This window comes from Coloeus monedula (genome assembly GCF_965178545.1).
Source record: "Coloeus monedula genome assembly, chromosome: 8".
Classification (NCBI taxonomy): Eukaryota; Metazoa; Chordata; class Aves; order Passeriformes; family Corvidae; genus Coloeus; species Coloeus monedula.
This window is the reverse complement of record NC_138788.1, coordinates 21,722,143-21,743,161: the sequence shown is the minus strand read 5'-3', so window position 1 is coordinate 21,743,161 and position 21,019 is coordinate 21,722,143. Positions and strand designations below refer to the sequence as shown.

Genomic DNA, 21,019 nt, shown 5'->3' with positions numbered 1-21,019 from the left:
TGCAGCACCCAAGGTGCATTTAGAGACCGTTTTATGGCCTGGATGCAGGCACAGTTTTGACTTATGTAGTTAGGAGAGGGGGACAGGCTAGCTGTAACCTTCTGTGAACTGTCCATGCTCAGAAAATTAAGTTGCTTGTCCTGCTGATTACAGCTTTCATCTGTGGTTTAGCTTGTGGGAACAAGGAGGTCATTTTATCATCAGATCTGCTCTGGCTGTGCTGTGAATATTCCCCTCTTGTACAAAGATGAAAGCTGTATTCTCTCAAACAAAACTTTTGTGCTAAATTTTGTATAAGGAAGAATAGCTAGTTTGAGTAGAGATTGCAATCAAAACTACAGTTCAGGCCAGGGACTGGCATGAGTGGGGAAGCCAACTGGGGGTAAATGAGTGACTGGCAGCAGTAAAGTGTGACTTGTACATGTATGTAGTGACACATAGTGAGAAAGAGGGCATTGTGTGCTCGGGCAAGTTACCCAAATTATCATGAAAAGCATGATACCAGACACTGGGTCAAATTCTGATGGCCCTTTGGTTTTCAACAAGTTTTCATAAACTTCATGTGAAACCAAACACTTTTGTGCCGTAGAGCTGAGGCAGGATGTCCTGTCCAGCCTGCCCAGCCATTGAGGTTACAGCCTGTGCAATGTGTCCTGACTCCTGCTCTGCCTGCCTTCTCTCCCCAGATGGCCGGTGACCCATGTGCCCAGCAGCCCCAGCCCGTGCTTGGCATGCGGGCCAGAGCCATCTGCTGCCACTGAGGCGAGGAGCAGGCAGGGATCGCCATGGCCTCATCCCGGCGGGCCCGGCACACGGGCCCTCCCGACGGAGGCTGGGGATGGATGATCGTCGCTGGTTGCTTCCTTGTCACTATCTGCACCAGGGCCGTGACCAGGTAAAGGCACTGCTGCTTGTCTTGCTGACCTGCTTGTGGCATCACCTTCTATTTTTTCCCCCTAGGAAGAGGGTTTGGGATCTCCCTGATGTCCTGCAGCTGACAGGGTTATTCTGGCTAGGTACAGAGTCTCTCCTGCTACATTTTTCAAGGCTTCCTGAAACCCCTAAGGCTGCAGGGAGGACCGAGGGATTATGAGCCCTCTGGCTTTAATCTTGCCTCCTCTGACAGCTGCTGTAGCTTTCAGCACCCGCTCCTTGATTTCTTACAGAATCAAGGCCTGGGGCAGGTAGTGCTATTTCAGGCTGTGGTGGTTTGGCTGGGGAGGGAGGAATCATGCAGGGTCTCTTTGGGCTCACTGTGTCCCTCTGACCCCACAGCCATGCTCATTTTTGCCAGTCTCAGTGAATTACCTTGACCCCTGAGTCAATGTGAAAAGCAGGTAAATACCCCCTTCTTCTACTGCAAGCATTTCAGGTACTGTCCTGCCTGAGAAGGTCCAAGCCCTAGAGAAGAGACCCCTCTCCATACCCTTCTGGTATCTGAAATATGCAGAAAATATTTTCTCGAAAATAGAACAGGAATAGACTGCTCCCTTGCATAAACATAATGCAGTCTGGGATGAGATTGCTTTTACAGTGATTTTGATGCCGACTGGAGTCAGAGGAGCCTGGTGTGTGTGAACATGGACATTTTAGCTATATTAAGCAGAGAGATAAGCACCCGGGTAAGTGAGGAAAACTGAATGAGTGTCTTGTTGGACAGTCACTATAATGTAGATACAGTGTTTCTTACCTACAGTTCTTATGTCTTTTAAAATAAAGCTGCCTGGTTTAGGGATCTGAAGTCTTTAGCGATCTAGGGTCTTAGAGTCAACAGCATAGAAGGGCATTGAAACATGGATACAGTGTTAGTTAATGTATACAAATGTACCAGTTCCATAATAACAGTAGAGAATTCCTAGTGGATTTAATTCCTTTTTCATGTGTGAAGTGTGTTACATCCAGGAAATCATCTAATGGCTGGAACACATTAGACTATATAGAAGAATGAAGTGTGTGCAAGAAAAAAAGCTGAGGAAAGTTGTTGTTCACTGATTTGGGAAAAAGAGAGGGGGAAAAGGCATCTCTTGTAGATCCAGAAAAGAGAATGAAACTAAGAAGCCATTTGATCTGTTCCTCCTCAGGGACGTGTTGAACAGTAACGCTTGTTAAGTAGACAAAGTAACCCCTCCTGGAAGCATTTTGTTAAAGAGTTGGAAGGTCCAGGGGCTCCTGCTGTGTTTTGATTCTCTGGTTGTGAGGAGCTGCTTTGCACTTGTCCATCCATGAGCACATAGCGGCAGATGGTGTTTGCTCTGTAGGTACCATATTGACCCTACCCTCACAGTTCGTGCAGGTGTGGAATAGTGAGTGACAAGGTCAGTGAAGAACTGGAAAGCCAGGGCTTTGTGTGCCGGGGAAGCAACATCATAATACGGGCTATAAGTTGCTGGTGAGAATTACAATTTCAATTTCCTTTCAGTTCAAGATACTATGAGTTATAAAAACTCTAGCAGCAGACACCCCAGCAAGAAACATATGATAATGTTCGTGACCACAATTTTGATTTTCCTTGGAGCTGGAGAGGACTTTCAGCTGGGTACTTTTTATACTTAAGGAGTGAGGGCAGTGTTTTCTGTGACACAAATATTCCATGTTCAACAGATTGGTATACATGTTTTCTGTCCTAGGTGCATCTCAATTTTTTTTGTGGAGTTCCAGGCATACTTTGGGCAGGATTATGCCAGAACTGCTTGGATCCACTCCATTGTTGACTGTGCTACGATGCTCTGTGGTGTGTATTACCCTTTTAAGTGTAATGTGGCTGCTTTTGCATCAGCTCCATCTGGTTTTAGCATGCTCACAAGTTGGTGGCGTCAGCTGGGGAAGAGTAATACTGTGGGATCTCTGGGGTATGGTATATCCAAGTTGCTTCCCCCAACATAGTTGTGCAAGGAAGGGAGTGTCTTCACACTAAAGAGAAGAGGCAGAAGTTTGTTTTGTGAAATGATCTAATTTTTCAGAAATGTACTTTTGTTGAGGTCTATTGGGACACGTCATGTTTGAATGCTGTTAACTGAGAACTTGTTTCTTTTGCCTTTTGATTGGAGTTCGTATTTGAGACAGAACAGGATGTAGATCTTAACTCCAGATCAAGTCAAACCATGCTTCTTTTATCAAAACTGTGTATTTACAAATAGACTTCTCCCTTAAAAGAAAATTTGATATTACTAAAAATTATGTGCATCAATGCAGCAGTTCTCATGCTCTCAACGTAGAATTTCTCGTGGGTTTGCTTTAAAGCTATGCAGCTATGTGAAAATCCATGCCCTAGTTCTGTGGAAGAGGGTTCATCCATAAGAATTGCTAGAAAGGCAGAGGGACACAGCTGGAATGAGATACAGCAACTCACCTATGACAGCCAGGTTATATCTTGGGGAAAAAAAGATAAATAAGGGTAACTTTGCCCTGGCATTGCAGGTAGTGGAGGGGAGAGGGCTGGTGATGACATCCCATGGTAGAAGCAGGGTGATCTGGGAGCCATCAGTATTGGAGAAGTGCAGCAGAAGTGTAGCAGCCCTGGACATCTCCAAAAAATGTGAGACCTCTCCTATTTGGGTCTGATCCAGAGCCTACAAGGCCAGTGAGTTGTGAGGAAGGACACCTGAAGTTACTGAGGGTTGAAGTGCAAATTCCAGGTGGGGAAAGGTCTGAGTGTTGTAAGCGTGGAGTAATGAACAGTGTGGGCTGTTGCTGTGGCCTGTCTTGACCCCTTGACCCTGCAGGTTAGCAGAGTCCCATGATGACTTTGATCTATGAAAATGTCTGCTGAGAAACTTGCTGTAAGTTTCAGGTTTATCCTGACTTTCAGGACAATTACTGTTAGAAGGTTTTTTTTTTTTTATTCTTTCTTTCTTTTTTTTTTTTTTGGTGCTTATGCCATTGCAATAGGGGGGTGTTGGAATACCACTCTGAAGCTGCAATCATTTTCTTCTGCTTTCTCCTACTTCCTTTTCCTTTATGACTGCTGCAGTGAACTGTGTGTGAGGACCTGCCATTAACTACCAGCTTTATTTTTTTCTTTAAAGCCCCACTTGGGAGTTTAATCAGTAATCATGTGTCCTGCCAAGTTGGTATCATGCTAGGAGGGCTGCTTGCCTCTACTGGACTAATTCTGAGTTCATTCGCCACCAGTCTGGAACATCTCTACTTATCGTTAGGAGTCCTCACAGGTAGGATGCATTCAGCCCCTTTGTTGCTCCTGGAACACAAGACAGGAATATTAAAAATGATGGCTGATCTCTTCTCCATGTCATATCGACACTGCACTGGTCAAATAAGATACTCAGGCCTGTTCCCATCACTGTAAAAGAGAAGCTTTGGCTGCCACAGTGAGAGCTTCAGCACTGACTGATCTCATATAACACAAGTGCAGCACCCTGCGAAAGCAACTCTTACCTTCTATTAGAAAGAGGGCTGTGGATAAAGTTCTGAAATTATGGGAGGTCAGGAAGGACTGCTGTTGCAGTTGATACACATGAAAAGGTTTCCCTGTTTTGCCTGGGATTTGGGAGCAGTTTGTTATAGCAGGAGTTCTAGGCTGCCTGAAAATATTTGCATATTTGGAAAAAAGTTTATATCAAAACATAAGTGTAAGTAAGAGATAGAGGAGCACTTGGTGAACACCAGGCACCTCAGCCTTACTTTTGTCTGCATTACATTCGAGTGGAAAAGCAAAAAAAAATTCTGCTTGGTAGTCTTGCTGTAGCAACTCTTCCATTTGTGCTCAGGTATGGTGATAACAGATCTTTGCTCTGTCCCATCTGCCTGTGTTTGTTGTGCACAGAGGAACTTGAGAGGGGCCTGTGGTCACACTGACATTCCGTCCTCATTAATACTGACCTGGTAGCCACGGTGATATAAGGCTTTGTACTTGGTCCCCTGGAGTTTAGTAACGAGTTGGTGGAATTACTGCAGTTCACATGCTGCCAACAGCTTATTTGTTTAAAAAAAAATCCTTATTGTAGCGCATGTTGCTCCTGTATTACGATGTTAATCTTTGACAAATGTGTTCATAACAAATAAAAAGGCTTCTTGTAACTCGAGGGACTGTGCTACATACCATGCTAAAACCTCTGAGGCTTCCTTAGTGGGAGCTGCTGTGAATACCAAGGTGGAAAGGCTGCTACAATTTGTACATGGAGTTGCAAAGAGCTAATTCTACAAGCAGTGAACTTCTAGTTTGTGGGGACTGATTAACAGAGAGGTGAACTGTTGATAAAGGCTGGACGTCGTGCCTTCACCCCAGAGAGCAGATGGGACCATAAAAAGTGAATGTCTAAATCCATAAAAGCAGCTGGACTTGAAACCAAAAAGTGAAGCAGGGGAGAGATTGGGAAGTGTCAATAAGTAGCAGAGTTCCTTCTAACAGGTATGAAAATGTTTTCAGCCCTAAACTTTCCACTTTTCACAGGACATTTGTTGGCTTTTCTGAGACCTATTTCCCCCTGCCAACTCTCTGAAAAATAAATGGTGTGTATGCCTAATAGAGTATGATTTTCATAGCACTCGAGTGACGATGTCTAGCCCTGGCTGCTCCTCTGGCTCTGCTGCCTGTACAGGTCCAACCCCAGCTCTGTGCCCTGCTTCTCCCCTTGCCTCCTGAGGGGTGCCAGACTGGGCACCCGCAGCCCAGAGTCCCTCTAATCCACTTATTCCATCCTGGCAGGTTTAGTGCCTGCCCCACACAGTGTGGCCTTTGAGGAGGATGTGGCAAGCTGGTTATGGCACGGGGTGATTACCTCCTCTATCAGCAAGTTCTGCCAAAGGCACTGGGGACCATTTTACCCTCAATGTAGGACAAGCTCCAAAACCATAGTCAGGAACTTGTTTCTATTACTGATTCAGAAATACATATTTTAGTATTTTAACCACTTGATGATTGAAACCTGCTCTCTGATTCTGCAGCAGAGAGCACAATCTTTTTCTTGGTCCAAGAGATTAATCTTATTTGTTCACTCCACTGAACCTGGCTTTGTTTTCAGAGGCTTTTCTCCTTCCTTGTAGGCAGGGATTTAAAATCATCAGGGCTCCAAGCAGCTGTTGCATGGAGTTTGTTTAGCTGACCAAGAAGAGTTTTTTTGTAGAATATTAGTAACAGAGACAGGCTCTCGGTACTGTGTTTCAGAGAACTGAAAATTAATGGTCAGGGTTGCAACAGACCAAAACACAAAGAGGTGCCTCATCAGGACATGTATCCAGTGCCAGCATTGGCGCAGACCCTGGGGCAAGACCTCATCTTGAATGCAGGAGAGGCTGGCACACCAGTTCTCACATATTTAGTGACTGTCCTTGTTCTTAAGTGAACCCCATCACTTCTGTCTGAGTCTTATTATTGTGGATTATTGGTCATCAGTTAGGTTTGTCAAGTCAGTGACCCTGCCAGTGGAAGAAACGCGTCATCCTAGTTTCTCATCACACTCAAACTGGGCTGCGTGATACAGAATCAGGAAAGGCTTCTATTCATTTGTACTAATGAAAATACATTGCGTGGTTTGATTTAATATATGTCATATGTCATGCTTAGTATTAAGCCATCTGCACTTTGCTTTCTCTTCTAGGGCTTGGGTTTGCACTTTGTTATTCTCCAGCCATCGCGATGGTGGGCAAATACTTCAACAAAAGGAAAGCACTGGCGTATGGAATAGCCATGTCAGGCAGTGGAATCGGTACCTTCATCCTGGCCCCTGTGGTCCAGCTCTTAATTGAGCAGTTTTCCTGGCGAGGAGCTTTGCTCATCCTGGGAGGTTTTGTTTTAAACCTCTGCGTCTGTGGTGCCTTGATGCGGCCTATTTCTCTTAAGGAGGATTGTAAAACTGCTCCTGAACTTCTTCAACAGGGTTATGTCCCTGAAACAGAGAAACAAGACTTAAAGAGAACGTTCATCTGTTCACCTTTAATCAAATTATGGCCTCATGAATGTTTATGCTACTGTTCATGGAAGGAATATGACTTTTTGCTGATGCCAGGCTTCATGGTGCTGGCAGTGTCAGTTTTATTTATGGCATATGGCTGCAGCCCTCTTTTTGTCTACCTAGTGCCTTATGCCTTGAGTGTTGGAGTGAGTCATCACCAGGCTGCCTTCCTCATGTCCATACTTGGTGTTATAGACATCATTGGTAATATCACCTTCGGATGGCTAACAGACAGAAGGTAAGGGCTTCTGGCTGATCAAGTGTAAGCTTTAGCTGGTGGGAGGCTGGCTGCAAGCAAGGTATAATACATATAGAAGTTAACATGATGGACTCTTTCTGTAGCATGTGTAACTTAAACCTCCAACAACACAGTCTAACTTTCAGAAATGCTTGCTACTTAATCTTTCTGTCTCTTCTGAGTTTGTTAAATTCTGCTGGGTAAATATTTTTTTTTTCCTGGAAAAATGATGTGTTTGTATGTGTGATAGTGGAAATATAACCCCTTGCCTGTGGTATGTTGAGCACGATTCTCTGTATCTAAGTCCTAGAGGATTTCACCCTGCTTCTTCTGCCTTTCCATCTCTTTTGTGCTGCTGGGGAGGCACAGAAGTTATGGAAGAGGGTCAAGGGTCTGGCCCAGTACCGTCAGGCACATACTAGGAAGGATTGACAGAAAATTGTTGTATGTTTTCCAGTGTGTAAGAACTTAACATGCTTTATGAACTCGACTCCCTCCAAATGTCAGTGTACAGCATCTGTAACATCAGTAGATACTGGCTAAATTAACAAGGATTTTGATTCTAAAGCATGCATTCTTTGTGCTTATCCAGTTTGTGGGAAAAATCAATTATTGTTTTTGTGGGGCAGGAAGGAAGGGAATTGTCATCTCGCTTAGCTCACACTAACTCACATTTAAGGGCTGACTGGAAGAGTGACAGCTAAGAGAGGTATACTGCAATATTTTATGCAGAATACTGGGAGCACCTTGCTGAGCTGGGATGTAAAGCCCAATGAAATACTGCTTTGAACATTGAAACTTCAGGGGAATGCAAAATCTTGGCAGCAGGGCTCTGTCACTAGGAAGATCCTGAAGAACACTGCAGGCAGCATGGGCTGCTGCTTGCCAGACGTTTCTGCAGCTGTAGGAAGGCAGCTTTCCCTACCTGGGCTCATCAGTGTTGAGTTTTTAATCTTGAAGACTGTGTAAGGAAATGGACTTAAATTTGAGCTTTATGAGAGAGAGAGAGACTGAAGCACTGCATGCCAGGGCATAGAGGATGAGATACTGCTTTCAGTGATAATTTTCTTTTCTGTTTGAAATTTGCAGGTGTCTGAAGAAGCATCGGTACTTTTGCTACCTCTTTGCTGTGGGAATGGATGGCCTCTGTTGTCTGTTCCTACCAATTCTCCAAAGCTTCCCCTTGCTTGTGCCTTTCTCATTTACCTTTGGCTACTTTGATGGAGCATATGTAACGCTGATCCCTGTCATGACAGCAGATGTAGTGGGAACTTCTCTGTTATCATCAGCACTGGGCGTTGTGTATTTTCTCCACGCCATACCATATCTAGTGAGCCCACCTGTGGCAGGTCAGTTTTGCCAAATGATTTTTCTATAATCTCATCAGTACTTCAGATTTACCTATTGGTGTGATGTAAAAGGGGAGGAAGAACAGCAAATGCACAGTGAATGAGTGTGGAGGTAGCCTCTGGGTAGAGGAATAACACACCTAGACATTCTTAAGTCTTTAGATGTCCCATCCTGGTTTTGGTGGGATGATTTCTACATATAGAGTGAGATGAAAGTTTTAAAAAAACCAGTATGGAATGGGCTCCTAAGAGCTATTACATCACCACTTCATGTAGTTTAAAAACTGTGCAAGTAGAAGGAGTAAAGTATTTCGCTGTGAAATGACATAATTTTGTAAAATCTAAATCTCTCTAATATGAGTTTAATGCCAAGATTTTTTTTTTGTGTGTGTATGTGTAAGACTTGTTCTTTTAGTCTCTACATTGCTTTGAACAGGTGGGTGAGTCAGCTCCACTCCTGTTTGGTCATAAGCTCATCCCTGTAATATCTAACCATCATTTTTCCCATCTGTACCATTGCGGTGAAGTAAGGAGGAGAGCTGCACCCTTATTATTCTTTAGAGAGCACTTGACACAGTTTTTAATATTGTGGAAGGTCAGAGATCTTTTTCAAACAACCAAGTATATATATCTTGCATATTTTGTCTGATGTTTACATCAATTACCAATTAATCACTGCTTCTGAAGCTTTTAATTTAATTTTCCATAGCAAAAATTAATGCAAAATAGAATTGTTCTAAGTGAGAGCCTAAGGCATAGATTAATAAATGTTTCTGCATGAGGATCTTAAAGCTCTCTAAGCCTTCTAAAGACTGCCAGTTAAATCCATGCAGTTGGAAAATGTTTATTTAGTAGTGTGGTGGTGACTGCTCTGCCTTTTCTTGTGGATTTGACCTCCAAACAAAAGGCCATAAAGATATTATTTGCCTGCTGAGGACAAATCCCTCCCTGCCCCAGGATGTGGAAGTATAGTGATGGTGATGTAAACCTGTATTGTTTGATCATATTTATATGTGATAATTCCAGAAGTTTTTAACTGGATCATAGGACCTGTAAATTATCCACCAGAATATTGGACCTTTAAAAAAAAATTTTTTTTTTTTTCCTACAGGCTGGCTTGTGGACACAACTGGCAGCTACACTGCATCATTTCTCCTGTGCGGATTTTCTATGATATTTAGTTCTGCACTATTGTGCTTTGCAAGACTAGCAAAGAAAATCAAAAAAACACATTTGCAGTCCCTTGCTGGTAACGCAGCCTTGAAAGAGCACATCTGGACAAATGGAGCAATAGCTTATTCTGTCACAGCAGAATTAGACCAGAAGGATGTTGAATTTTTGGCTGTGGATACAAACAGCTTCAGCAACAGGTGACAAGTGCCATCGAGATTCAGTATGGCACAGCCTGAGACACACATGGTTCTGTGGTGTTACACTCTTGAAGATACTTCTCCTGTGAAACAAGACATCTCTCAATTAGAATTTTCTGTCATGTTTTAGTTGGCTTAAATCTATGTACGGCAAGAGTAATACTAAGTTAATGCAGTAATAGAAGAAAGCTAGACTGAAAATAGGGTTTGCATATACAAGTGATCACAGATTTACTTGAAATGCAATGTTGACTTCACAGGTATCAGTCACCAAAAGTGAACAATAACATTTACATTTACAAATATTATTAATTACACAAGCTTTTTCATTTTGTGGTCTAGTGTGTTTCAATGGACTAATCACATACACTGTGAAAAAATCTCTGCATTTGTCAGTCTGCATGAAACTCTTTGCAAATCATTGTTTCAAATGCCAAAGTAATCAGTTTGTTTTGCTTTTGGTTTTTCAAGAAAATCTGGCAAGAAATTGATTTATGCTGAAAATATCTCTGGAGCAGCTTTATTTTTACAATGTGCCTGCACTTTGTACATACATTGCAATTTAATTTCAAATATGGTTTTAGACCTGCTTTCCCAAGCCCTTTACAGCAAAAAAAAATTTTTTTTCTTCTGTATAGCTTTAAAATTTGAATTTCTAAACAGTGACATTCTGGGTGTGATCTTCCAGCTGATCCTTGTCTTGGAGGGTGGAAAAGGTGCTGTGGTGGCTCTACTCTCTGAAGAGGAGTAAATTTGTGCCAGGGGACTGGGTATGCTGATAGACAAATGTGCTTTAGATGCATTAGTTGGAAGAAGCCCAAAGGCAGCCCAAGAAACCTGAGAGATTCCTGTGTTTTCAAACACAGAGCCTCCTCCTCTTGTAAAATCAGCACCTATTAGAGAATTTGGACCTATCTGGAGTCCATGCAACCAGCTGACTGAGAGATTGCCCACCCCACAGGCTGACAGGGGAGAGGATGTTGGCAGAATTGTTTCTGTGTATTGCAGTATTAAGTCTGTCTCTTTTCAGAGCTGGAAGCTGTATCTTCAGGTGGTGCAAATTGCTCATTGCAGAGCTGTCAGGTCACTTTTCCTTGATGGCTAGAACCCAAGAGCTGTGATTGATGATTTCCTGCAACTTGTGTGAGGAATATACTCCAATTGGCTGCTTCAGAGAAGCTAGGGAGTGAATGTAGCTCATGGAGTAACTTACTGATGTGATGGTCTAATGAATACTGGGATGTTCCTACATTTCCAGAGTGAAAATATTGTCAGCAATGGGGGAACTTCACATTCCGCAAACACAAATAGTTTCAGTGTTTTAATGCTGTATCAAGCTGTATTCTGTTCATTAACAAATTTATCAGAGTCCAAATAATTTTCATTAACACTGAACCAATAGTTTTGTTAGTCTGCAGAGTGTTCAGTGGCTGCTCATGGTGTCCTTTTCCACTCTGTGCCTTGGAAGGGAAAGCAACATAGACTGATGTTCACCAATTTGATTTAGACCAAGAGTACAGCCATAGGGGTATAATATATTTATACATATATACACAAACATATATATATATATATACATATATATATATATATATATGAATAGCATGTGTATCAAGTAGTTTTATTATCCAAGTGTATTTCAAATATATTAAAGTTGCTTGACATCAATTGCCTGTGTTTAAATAAAGCATTTCTCACTGTCCTGCTTCAGGAATGTAGTCAGAGCCAGTAGCACGATATATGTGCACAGACCACAGAATAAGTGAGAGGAGTGCAAAATCTTCTTAAAGCCAACGATATAACTTTTCTTCAGCTCAGCATGAAAATTGACTCTTGGGCCCCAGTTTTGTTTCTAACAAATATTCATAAAAAAGACAAAAATTATCCATGGGTGTTTCTTAATGAGTTAGGAAAAATACGCACTTTTGGAAAAAAAATGAAGTGGTTTCATTAATTAGCATTGATGAAGATAATATTTTAGATCTTAATGTAATATTTTGTTATTAAAAAAGGAATAGTGTGGGCAACAAAAAATGTAAGTTATTTTGAACAAGTTATAAATTACCACTGTAAATAGATTTACAGAAGTTTAATTACTTTATGACATCACAACACATCACCAGCTCTTCATGCCAGAACTGCATATTGTAAAAGCCTGTTGGAATAATGCCATATGCTTTTTTATCAATGTAAACTATACCATGTAATACATTATTAGCTTTTTTTTATTATTATTTCAAGATTTTTTTCATAGGCTTTTCTCTTTATGTTTTTTAAGCAGTACTTCTTGTTTTAAATATCTTATTTAGCAACAAACATTCAACTGGTTTTATCTACAGACCTTTTGTAGAGAATGGTAAAGTTCTTTCAGGGCTTTCTAACACTGTTTCTGCTCTGACTTACGCCAATGGAGAAGAGCTTATATACCAGAATGATGATTTTTGTGCATAAAACACACTGTGAAACATCAGCCCTGTCATGAATGCCCCCAGTAACAAACAGAAGGAAGGAAGGAGTAACAAGAAATGACCTGCATGTGGAAGAAATGAGAATACAATCCAGGCTGGTGAAGCCTCATGCCAAACTTCTAGCTCCTGGTCCACACAGCACAAGATGAACTGTTCACCTTCATCTTGCCATGTGAAATATTTCAAGCAATGCATTATAGAAGTCTCTGGCTTACAATATTTTTGAAGAATGGTTTAGTGTATCTGCAACATTTTGTTTCAGAGATCGTAATATTCAGGCTGTCCTCCATGGAGGACATTTCCTGGCATGGCACAGTGTGGGAATAAGCCAAGACACCCGAGCTAGCTGTGAAAAATTTGCCAGACTAACACTGTATGTTTGATGATTTAGGGGTCTTTTCCAACTTTAATGATTCTGTAATTCTATGTTTCCACCAGCCCTGATGGATACAAGCATTGATGGATATGAGCTCGGCTGGAGAACTGCACTGCTGAGCCTGTCTGGCTCTTCCCAGGACAGTGTGGTGGGACTTGGGGTGACATCTGTCTGACAGAGTCTATCTTAGATGGGAGATATCCTACCTGGGACTATGTTCTGTTCTGTGCAGTGGATGGAAATTCAGTGTAAGTAAGTGAAACTGCTTATGGCTGCTGAAGTTATCCCATCTGTTTCCATTCCATGAGGTTTGAAATGGGGAAATAATAATTATTTTCAAATTATTCATATTATAGCAATAATCTGGAACATTTAATAAATTGTACCTTGAAAAATTGTGTGAAAACAACATTGGAAAAGTCAAGCACCTTCTGTTGAAAAATAACTCTTTTTTCAGAAAAAGCATTCATTAAACTTTCCTGTCAGCTTGGATAATAATTTATCTCCTGAAAGAAAAAGGCTATGTTACTGTAAGGTGAATGTATTTTATACTGCCACAACAATTCCTTGTCTGCTCTCTAATGTGTTACAAATTTATGTGAGAAGGAAGAGCTTGTTTAACTTAAACTGTAACACTACTTCATGGTCAGCATAGCAGAGTCCTTAGTGGGGTTTGCCTCAATAAATAATACCTTCTTTTTAGTGATTACTCTGGTACATTTCAGTAAATTTTTCTATATACTTTAGAAGTTGCTTTTGATTCATAAATTAATACTTCCTGAAGGGTTATCTTCATTCATTTTTTTTCCTGCACTGCTAGCATAGGCTCCAGTGATGTATTGATAATTGAGTATGAATTGAGAGGTGTGTTCAGCCTCTGTGCAGTTCTAGTTTTGCCCAATGGATTTGGACTCTCCAAAATGTGTGTTTCATTTTGTCTACCTCCGGAAGCTCGAGCTCAACCTGCTCCCCGTATCGACAAGCCAGGCAATGCAGCAGCACCCCCATGTGGGAAATAACGTTTCTCCTCATTTACAAGACGGGCAAAATCCAGAAGGCTGTGTTTGCACAAGCATCCCCAGGTAGTACTGTGTTCCAGAGCACTCCTCCAGAGTACAAAAGAGGTGAGGCACAACAAATACGCTTTTTGCTTTGCTATGTTGCACAGTCAGTTTCTTCACTGTGCAGATCGAGCTGCTATGACTCTTCATAAAAATTCAGGCTCACTTTTTTTCCCCAAAATAATTTATAGCTTTTTTTATAGGTTCTTATTCCAGAAGATGTCCTGGTGGCAGAAAGTGGAGAGGAGAATAGATGGGCCATGGCTTTGAGAACCTGCGCCACCTCTTCCTCAAATTCTTCCCTGCTGCCCTCCACCTTCTATGCCCTCAGTAGAGTTTAGATAGCAATGATACTGAGGTTAGAAGCCCTCAGGATTCACAAAGCCAGTGAGGTGGTCTAACATACCCTTTCATCCCCATAGTGGGGCACACCAATGTAGGTAGTCACTAGTTCCTGACTTTGGCCCCACTGTTGTTCCAGCCAGTTTTCAGGAGTGGTCTGTCAGAACTGTTCCCAGACCTTCCTGTTCCCCATCCTCACCTCTCCTTCCCTAGGTAGGGTTGCCTTTGTTTGTAAGAGAGGAGCTGGCAGGTGGCTGGGAAACAAGGGTGGATTTTGCTCCAGCTCTTTCTTAGGTAAAGGGTGTTTGCAATTATGTACACTTGATTGCTTTTGCTTGTATTATGAAAGATTCTCTGAAGGAGAGCTGAGAGGGAAGAGGCTTATTGATATTTTGTGATCTGGCATTGGTGTTCTGCACTTCTTCATGGCTTGTCATCCTGTCTGTACAGGGGTGCTGTTGCAGGTGCAAGAATGCTCCAGGATGGCTAGAAACTAAGGTGCACATTCTTCCTGATGGACTCTGTCACCAGTTTGCTTCATGCTACACTAGTGGCTAAGGCTCAGAAGTGTTTTGGAAGTGCAGCGTTACTTTTTCCTGAGTACTGTGGTCTATCAAACAAAGGTACATTCCTGAGGAGTTAGGCCAGGGTGTTGCAAAGAATACTGAATTTTAGTTGGACACCTGAAGATAATCACCTTGTCAACCCATTCTGTCATTTCAGCCCTTTCTTCCATTCACATAGACTCTGTGGGCACGCACTCCTTTTTCCACAAGCCCCTTATGCTCCCCTGCCCTGCTCTGTGGTGCTCACCCAATTCTGCTCTGGCTGTGCTCTGCCCTCAATGTCCAGTTCAGGTCATTTCTTGTGTGTGATTGTGAAACAATCCCTGGGTTGTTTCACTAGCATGGCCACAGCCCTCTCTTTGGCAACTCAAAGGCTGCCTTTCCTTCCTCTTCAGTTGTTTGCTGTTGTGGTTCCTGATAGGGTGTTTTGGGTAAACTAGACTGATGCTGTTTTGTGCACAGTTTAATTCTTTGGCGCAATGCCCCTGAAGCCAGCTTTGCTGAGAGCTCCGGGAAAATAAAGGGGCTGTCTCCTCAACCTTTCATATCCTGCCAAAACTCAATCCTTCTTACTTTTTTGAATGGCTATTTCTCTTTACTTAATCTACTAACATGAAGGCTGATCATCAGAGAGATACCCAGAAGCAGCAGTTGAGGGATTCAATAAACTTTAGTAGTTCACAACAATAATACACATTCTGTAAGCTTTCCAGCGGACCAGCTAAATAATTAAACTTCTAAATTAAACTAAATAATTAATTTTCATTATTAAACAGCATACAAGGTAGTAAACTTAACAAGCCTTCAACAAAAGTTTCTTCTACAAAAGATATTTTTGAAATACTTAAAAAAGCTTCAGGAATTCTATTTGTGTATAAGCATGCCCTTCAAGTGTACAGACAAAATACAACAATATGATTCCTTTCCTTTTTCTCAGTAGACAGTAATATCTGATTTTCAGCCTAGAAGTTCTCTGTTCTACAGATCATCACTTAAGTACAACATCTATACCCATGTTATCATTGAAGAGTAAGTTAGATTAGCTATAAATATATGTCATATATCTTATATAGTTATCCAAGCATGCTCTCTGTTAGTGAATGAACAAATAAACAATTGTTGTCTGCAGTTTCTACATTATGACCAGAAAGTGATGCCACCTGTGTTTCATGGGGGCATAATGTCTGCCTTCAAATGAAAAAAAACCCAACAAAAATAGTTTTGAGAATCTGTTGAAATGTCCTTGCTTTAGGAGATTTTTCGGTACACAGGATTTTTGGGATCTTTAGCTTGAGATGGAAAGTTGTAGCTCAAATAATGCATTCCGATATTCTTCATTGTTGGGATCCAAAGCAATGGCTTTCTCATAGCATTCAATTGCTTTTTGTTTCTCACCATTTAGGTTATGAACGAGTCCAAGTGTACCAATATCTGTGGCATCTCCTAAACGGCTCTCAATCTTTTGTTTCAACAACGCCTCCACAGCTTCCTTGCACTTTCTTCTTCCAAAAGAATCTTTTTCCATTTTCAGACCTTCTATGTAATACTTGATGGCTTTTGATTCTGACTTCATGTGAAAATGCTGAAAATTGCCATAATTGAAGTAGATTTCTTGTTTTTCACCACAGGATAGATAATTTCTCTGGAGCACTTCCTGAAATATCTCTTCAGCTTCTTCATACCTCTTGCATAGAGTATATACGTTTGCTAGATCACTATGGGCAGAAATAAATGTTGGCTTTTTGTCTATCACTGTTTTTAAATGAAAAATGGCAAGCTGGATGAGATTCTCCACTTCCCCTTGAGGTGTATATCTTGTCTTTTTCAATTGAACTATCTTGAATCTGTAGCAGAGTCCTAGTTGGTGATGCAGAAAGACAGAGTTTGGTGTCAGTGCTAGGGCCTTTTTCAAAATCTCCACTGCCTTGTCCACTTCTCCTTTCTTTCTGTAAAAATTAGCAGCATACCGCAGGAAAACAGGAAAATCAGGGGTTATCTTCAGTGCCTCTTCAATGTACCTCTCCCCTTCATCAGCTCGTTTCAATCGCTGAAGTTGTAATGCAAGTAATGCCAGAAGGGGAGTGTTCTTTGGATTCAGTTCCACTGCCCGCTGCAGGACCTCAAGGCATGGTCTCACCTCTTCACAATACCTAAAAGCCAAATTTTCCAAGCGATACATTGCTATTGCATAGCCAGCATTAAAATCTGGGTTATCGGGCTCACTCTGCAGAGCTTTTTCAAAGCAATTCTTTGCCCTCTCGTAGTAATTAGACCCAAAACGTAATGATGCCCATCCTTGCTCAGCACAGATCTCTGGAAGCTGAATCTTCCCATGAGCGGTACTTGAAAGCTTTTTGCAGGTGTTTTCCACTTTGCTTACATAAGTTTGAGCTTCTTCATATCTCTGCATGTGGTAATAGACCCAGGCATAGTTCCCCCAGGTAACAAGACTTCTCCTGGCAATTTCACCTGGGTGATGTTTTTGAATAGCTTCTTCAGCTTTTTTGAGATTTCTCAGGGCTTCCTCATTTGAATTCTTTAGGTGACATACATAGGAGAGTATATTATAATCTGTAATGTTGGATTCTTTGACAAACTTGATATGATCAACTATTGTTTCCTCTAGGGCCTCAAGACCTACATGCTGCTTCAGCAAAGTCCATGTAAAATGACATTCTAACTGCAGCAGGGAAGTCTTCAAGGAATTCTTGGAAATGGTACTAGAAGAAATCAAAGAAAAAGTTGTTTACATCCCATTTGTTTTTTGCCATTCTTGTTTTTAATTCAGGCATGACGTACTTTAAAGGCAGGCAAGACCCTACCTGGTGCCCTTAGTCCCCAATACTTTAAACAAGCCAAAGCTGTAGCGAGCCCTAGGTCTAAAGTGCTGAATAGTGATTTTAGTAATTCTTCTTGCCAGTGTATGAGGGCACCTCTTACATAGGAACAGATGTTGCTGTGGGTGTTAAAGTGGAGGGCTGCCCTCTGTAGTAAAGCTGGCACAGCCTTGGGCCTCAGGAACGTATTTCCTGTGCTGGGAACAATTGCTGAAGCTTACCCAAAAGACGTAATCATATAAGATTCTCCTAAACTATAGAGAATGTGATTTAGTGCCTTTCCTAAACCTTTGTACATGTTATGATTTGTGTTATAAATTTAATTTTGAATTTCCTGCATTTTTAAATCCTTGTATGTTAGATCATAGCACCATTCTTATGTTATGGTTATACGGGTTATATGGTTAATGTATCCAGGAACTGGCTCCCAGATCTCACCAGTCTCTTCAGTGGCTGGCACTTGGATGTCCAGCCCATGAGTGTGCAACCCCATTCCACTTGCTGGTACAGACCACACACTCACTAACCCTATGGCTCCTTGGGTGCTGGCTCTGGACATTCAGTGGCTGGTTAGGGAGCTTCTCTCTCACCCCTAGACACACACACTCACACACCCTTATTAACCAGACCCTGTTGACATACAACTGGTCCTTAATAGCCCCTTATGCCTGTTGTGGTTTAAGCCCAGCTGGCAACTAAGCATGATGCTGCTGCTCACTCATCTCCTCCCCCCATCCCCCACTTGTGGAATGAGGAGGAGAATCAAAAGTAAAAATTGTAGGTTAAGATCAGAATTTAATAATTTTTAATAACAGAAACAAAATAAAATATAATAATAATAGTAAATAATAATGATGATAAAAGGAAAATATAAAACTTACAGAAAAATAAGTGGTGCACAGTACAATTGCTCACTACCTGCTGTCCAATGCTAGACTCTCTCCCTGCACCCCAATCAGCCCCCTTTCCAGGTAACTCCCCCAGTTTATATACTGGGTATGATGGTCTGTGATGTGGAATATCCCTTTGGCTAGTTCAGATCACCTGTCCCAGCTGTGCTCTCTCGAGTGTTTTTGTGTATTTCCTCACTGGCAGAGCATGAGACAAAAAAATCCTTGACTAGGATAAACACAACTTAGCAACAAACAAAACGTGTGTTTTCAACATAATTTGCATACTGAACCCAAACCACTGCACTGTACCAGCTACTGAGAAGAAATTAACTCCATACCAGATGAAATCAGGCCAATCCCTCTCCATCTTTCAATGGCTTTTTCTTCCTGGGGCCTCCGAGCCACCAGGGCAGAATGTTATTTGGGTTTCCCCTGCTGCCATAGCCTACCTGTGTGCCTGTGAGGGTGCACGGACTGGCTTTTATCACACAATCAAGGGGACATTTTTACAACACAGAAATGACATTTTAGTCCATACTATGCTCTCCCTTAAAGAAAGAATGACATACAATTCTATTACTGAGGCTTCTCAGTCAAATCCTCATTTCTTAGAAAGACTCCCTTGCTGTCCCTCCTGTAACACCTAGCAGAGCTAACAGCCTGTGGAGCACAGTGTGTGCTGCTGCTCAACTGTGTAATCAAGCCTTTTGAGTAAAAAAAGGAGTGAGTGGAAAGACAGCAAAATTATGAGGAGGTAAATCAAAGAGGAATGTCACAAACACAGGTTTGAGATACAGATTACACCTCTTTGGCTGGGCATCATCTGCAGCCTGGATTTCACCCCTGAACTGCATGCACAAAATTTTTCTGACTTTCAGTTCTATTCACAGAGACTGAACATCATTGGAGAAGCAATAACATGACAAAATTCAAGAGCATCCTTATTTTATTTTGATTCTTCTCTAAACATTCTGTAAAATATTTTCTGTTGTTTGGATGCTCAAAGGCCCTCACTGCTTACATTTATGTAAATAATAAGCATTATTTTCCCGTGGCATAGAGAAAAAAGCATCTTTCAGAGACTGGGTTGCTCTCTTACCTCATAGTTTTCCTTCTCTGCTCACTTGCCTTCGGGCAGCCTCAAAGCCAAAGGAGTGCTGCCCACTGCTGTTACGCTTTGCATTTTATATAGTCCAGCCCTCATGTGATGTGTGATGAAAATTACTGGGAAACAGAAAGTGAAACTTCAGCTTTTCCCCGGCTTTGCCAAAGCAGAGCAGTCAGTCTGCAGCTGAAGAAATGAAACTGTTGAGTCACTAAGCTGCTCTTTTTCAGCCTGGCTCTGTGCCGTGTATTACTTTGTGTTGTGGAGAATGTGGCAACAGCTCCTAATGCTCCCAGCGTTTACTATGTTCAAAGGCAGGGACATCCATGATAAGGAGAATATTTCAGGCTAATATGGGCTGACATGTCCCCTAGTTATCATGCATAGGCTAGGGAAGGGTCATTTGCCCCTCCTGCCTCTGCTGATGCATCTTTGCACAATTCTGTGCCATGCTGTAGGCTCCTGTTTTATTGGTGTTGTGTCACCCACATAACACACACACACAAACCCTTATCGCCCCTGCCTGCACTCCTTCCTCCTGTGCCTCCACACCACGAGGTCTCTGCTGCTGTACCAGGCCTGTGTTTTTCTGCACTGTGCCATTGTCTAAGAGTACTAAATATCCCATCTGCAGGAAATGTTTGTTGCTGCTCTCTACATAAGCCCACAGCTATCCTTTTGCAAATCAAATTAGATAGAGGCAGTCAGTTCAAGAAGCTGCTGTCACAGTTCTGCCAAGCAAAAGAAAGCTGCAGGCAGGTCAAGACAAGGTCAAACTGAGCAGACCTGGCAAGCCTTGGTCCTGAGGCCATGCAAAGCCAGTGCAAAGCCTACAGCCTGTTGCTGGCAAGAGCAATGCCATGTTACAGGCTACACACATGGCAACAGAGATGGGAATGGCCTGGGGACTGGAGCATCTATGAACAACGCATTGATGCTTAGTTTAAAAAAATAAAAAATGCGGACCTGTCTCTGTAAAAGTGACTTTGGGGGTAACAAAGAGATACAAGAAATAGTATCTAACATACATACATAGCACTATATATAGTAAATTCAGATGTAACCTGAAACTGCAGACCAGGGAAGAAAAAGAAAGGTGTAAAAATGTGTTAGCAAACTTAAAAAAAATGACTCAAAGTGGTTCTGGTGAGAGGAAGAATAAACCACAACCATCAGCATCACGGCAAAGATGTTAGTACCTGGTAACTGTTCTTTTCCCTTCTTTTCTTCTTCCCTTCTTTTCCCTTCTTTCCCTCTTCCACCCTTTCCCTCCTTCTAAAAATCCCAACAAACCAGTGTTACATATTAGAACTTCTGGTTTCTACAAGAATTTGGAGAGCCTCAGTAACATCTCCCTCCCCCCCACCTTTTGTGTCTCATTTAAGTGTCTGTGTGCTTGTCTGAATATGTAGAGGGATTGCTGGAGCTGGTGCTTCAGAGCTTAAGATAAAGGTTAGTACAGCTGCTACTCTGAGTAGCATTAGAGATTCTAGCACCCAGGTA

General features: G+C 41.9%; 2 protein-coding genes across 2 annotated transcripts; one reads left to right on the top strand and one right to left on the bottom strand.

The window, feature by feature from the left end:
* Positions 1–785: 785 nt before the first annotated feature.
* SLC16A12 (solute carrier family 16 member 12) lies at positions 786–9,872 on the top strand (the record flags this gene model as incomplete). The annotated part of the gene is made up of 6 exons (XM_082285944.1): positions 786–895; positions 2,628–2,731; positions 4,026–4,169; positions 6,558–7,149; positions 8,239–8,498; positions 9,610–9,872. The coding sequence occupies 6 exons, from the start codon at positions 786–788 to the stop codon at positions 9,870–9,872; spliced, it is 1,473 nt and encodes a 490-aa protein (XP_082142070.1).
* A 6,045-nt stretch (positions 9,873–15,917) lies between these two features.
* On the bottom strand, positions 15,918–19,517 carry LOC309575477 (interferon-induced protein with tetratricopeptide repeats 5-like). The gene is made up of 2 exons (XM_082285913.1): positions 19,511–19,517; positions 15,918–17,401 (listed from the first exon to the last, which is right to left on the bottom strand). The coding sequence occupies exons 1-2, from the start codon at positions 19,513–19,515 to the stop codon at positions 15,967–15,969; spliced, it is 1,440 nt and encodes a 479-aa protein (XP_082142039.1). The 5' UTR covers positions 19,516–19,517; the 3' UTR covers positions 15,918–15,966.
* Between the last annotated feature and the right edge of the window lie 1,502 nt (positions 19,518–21,019).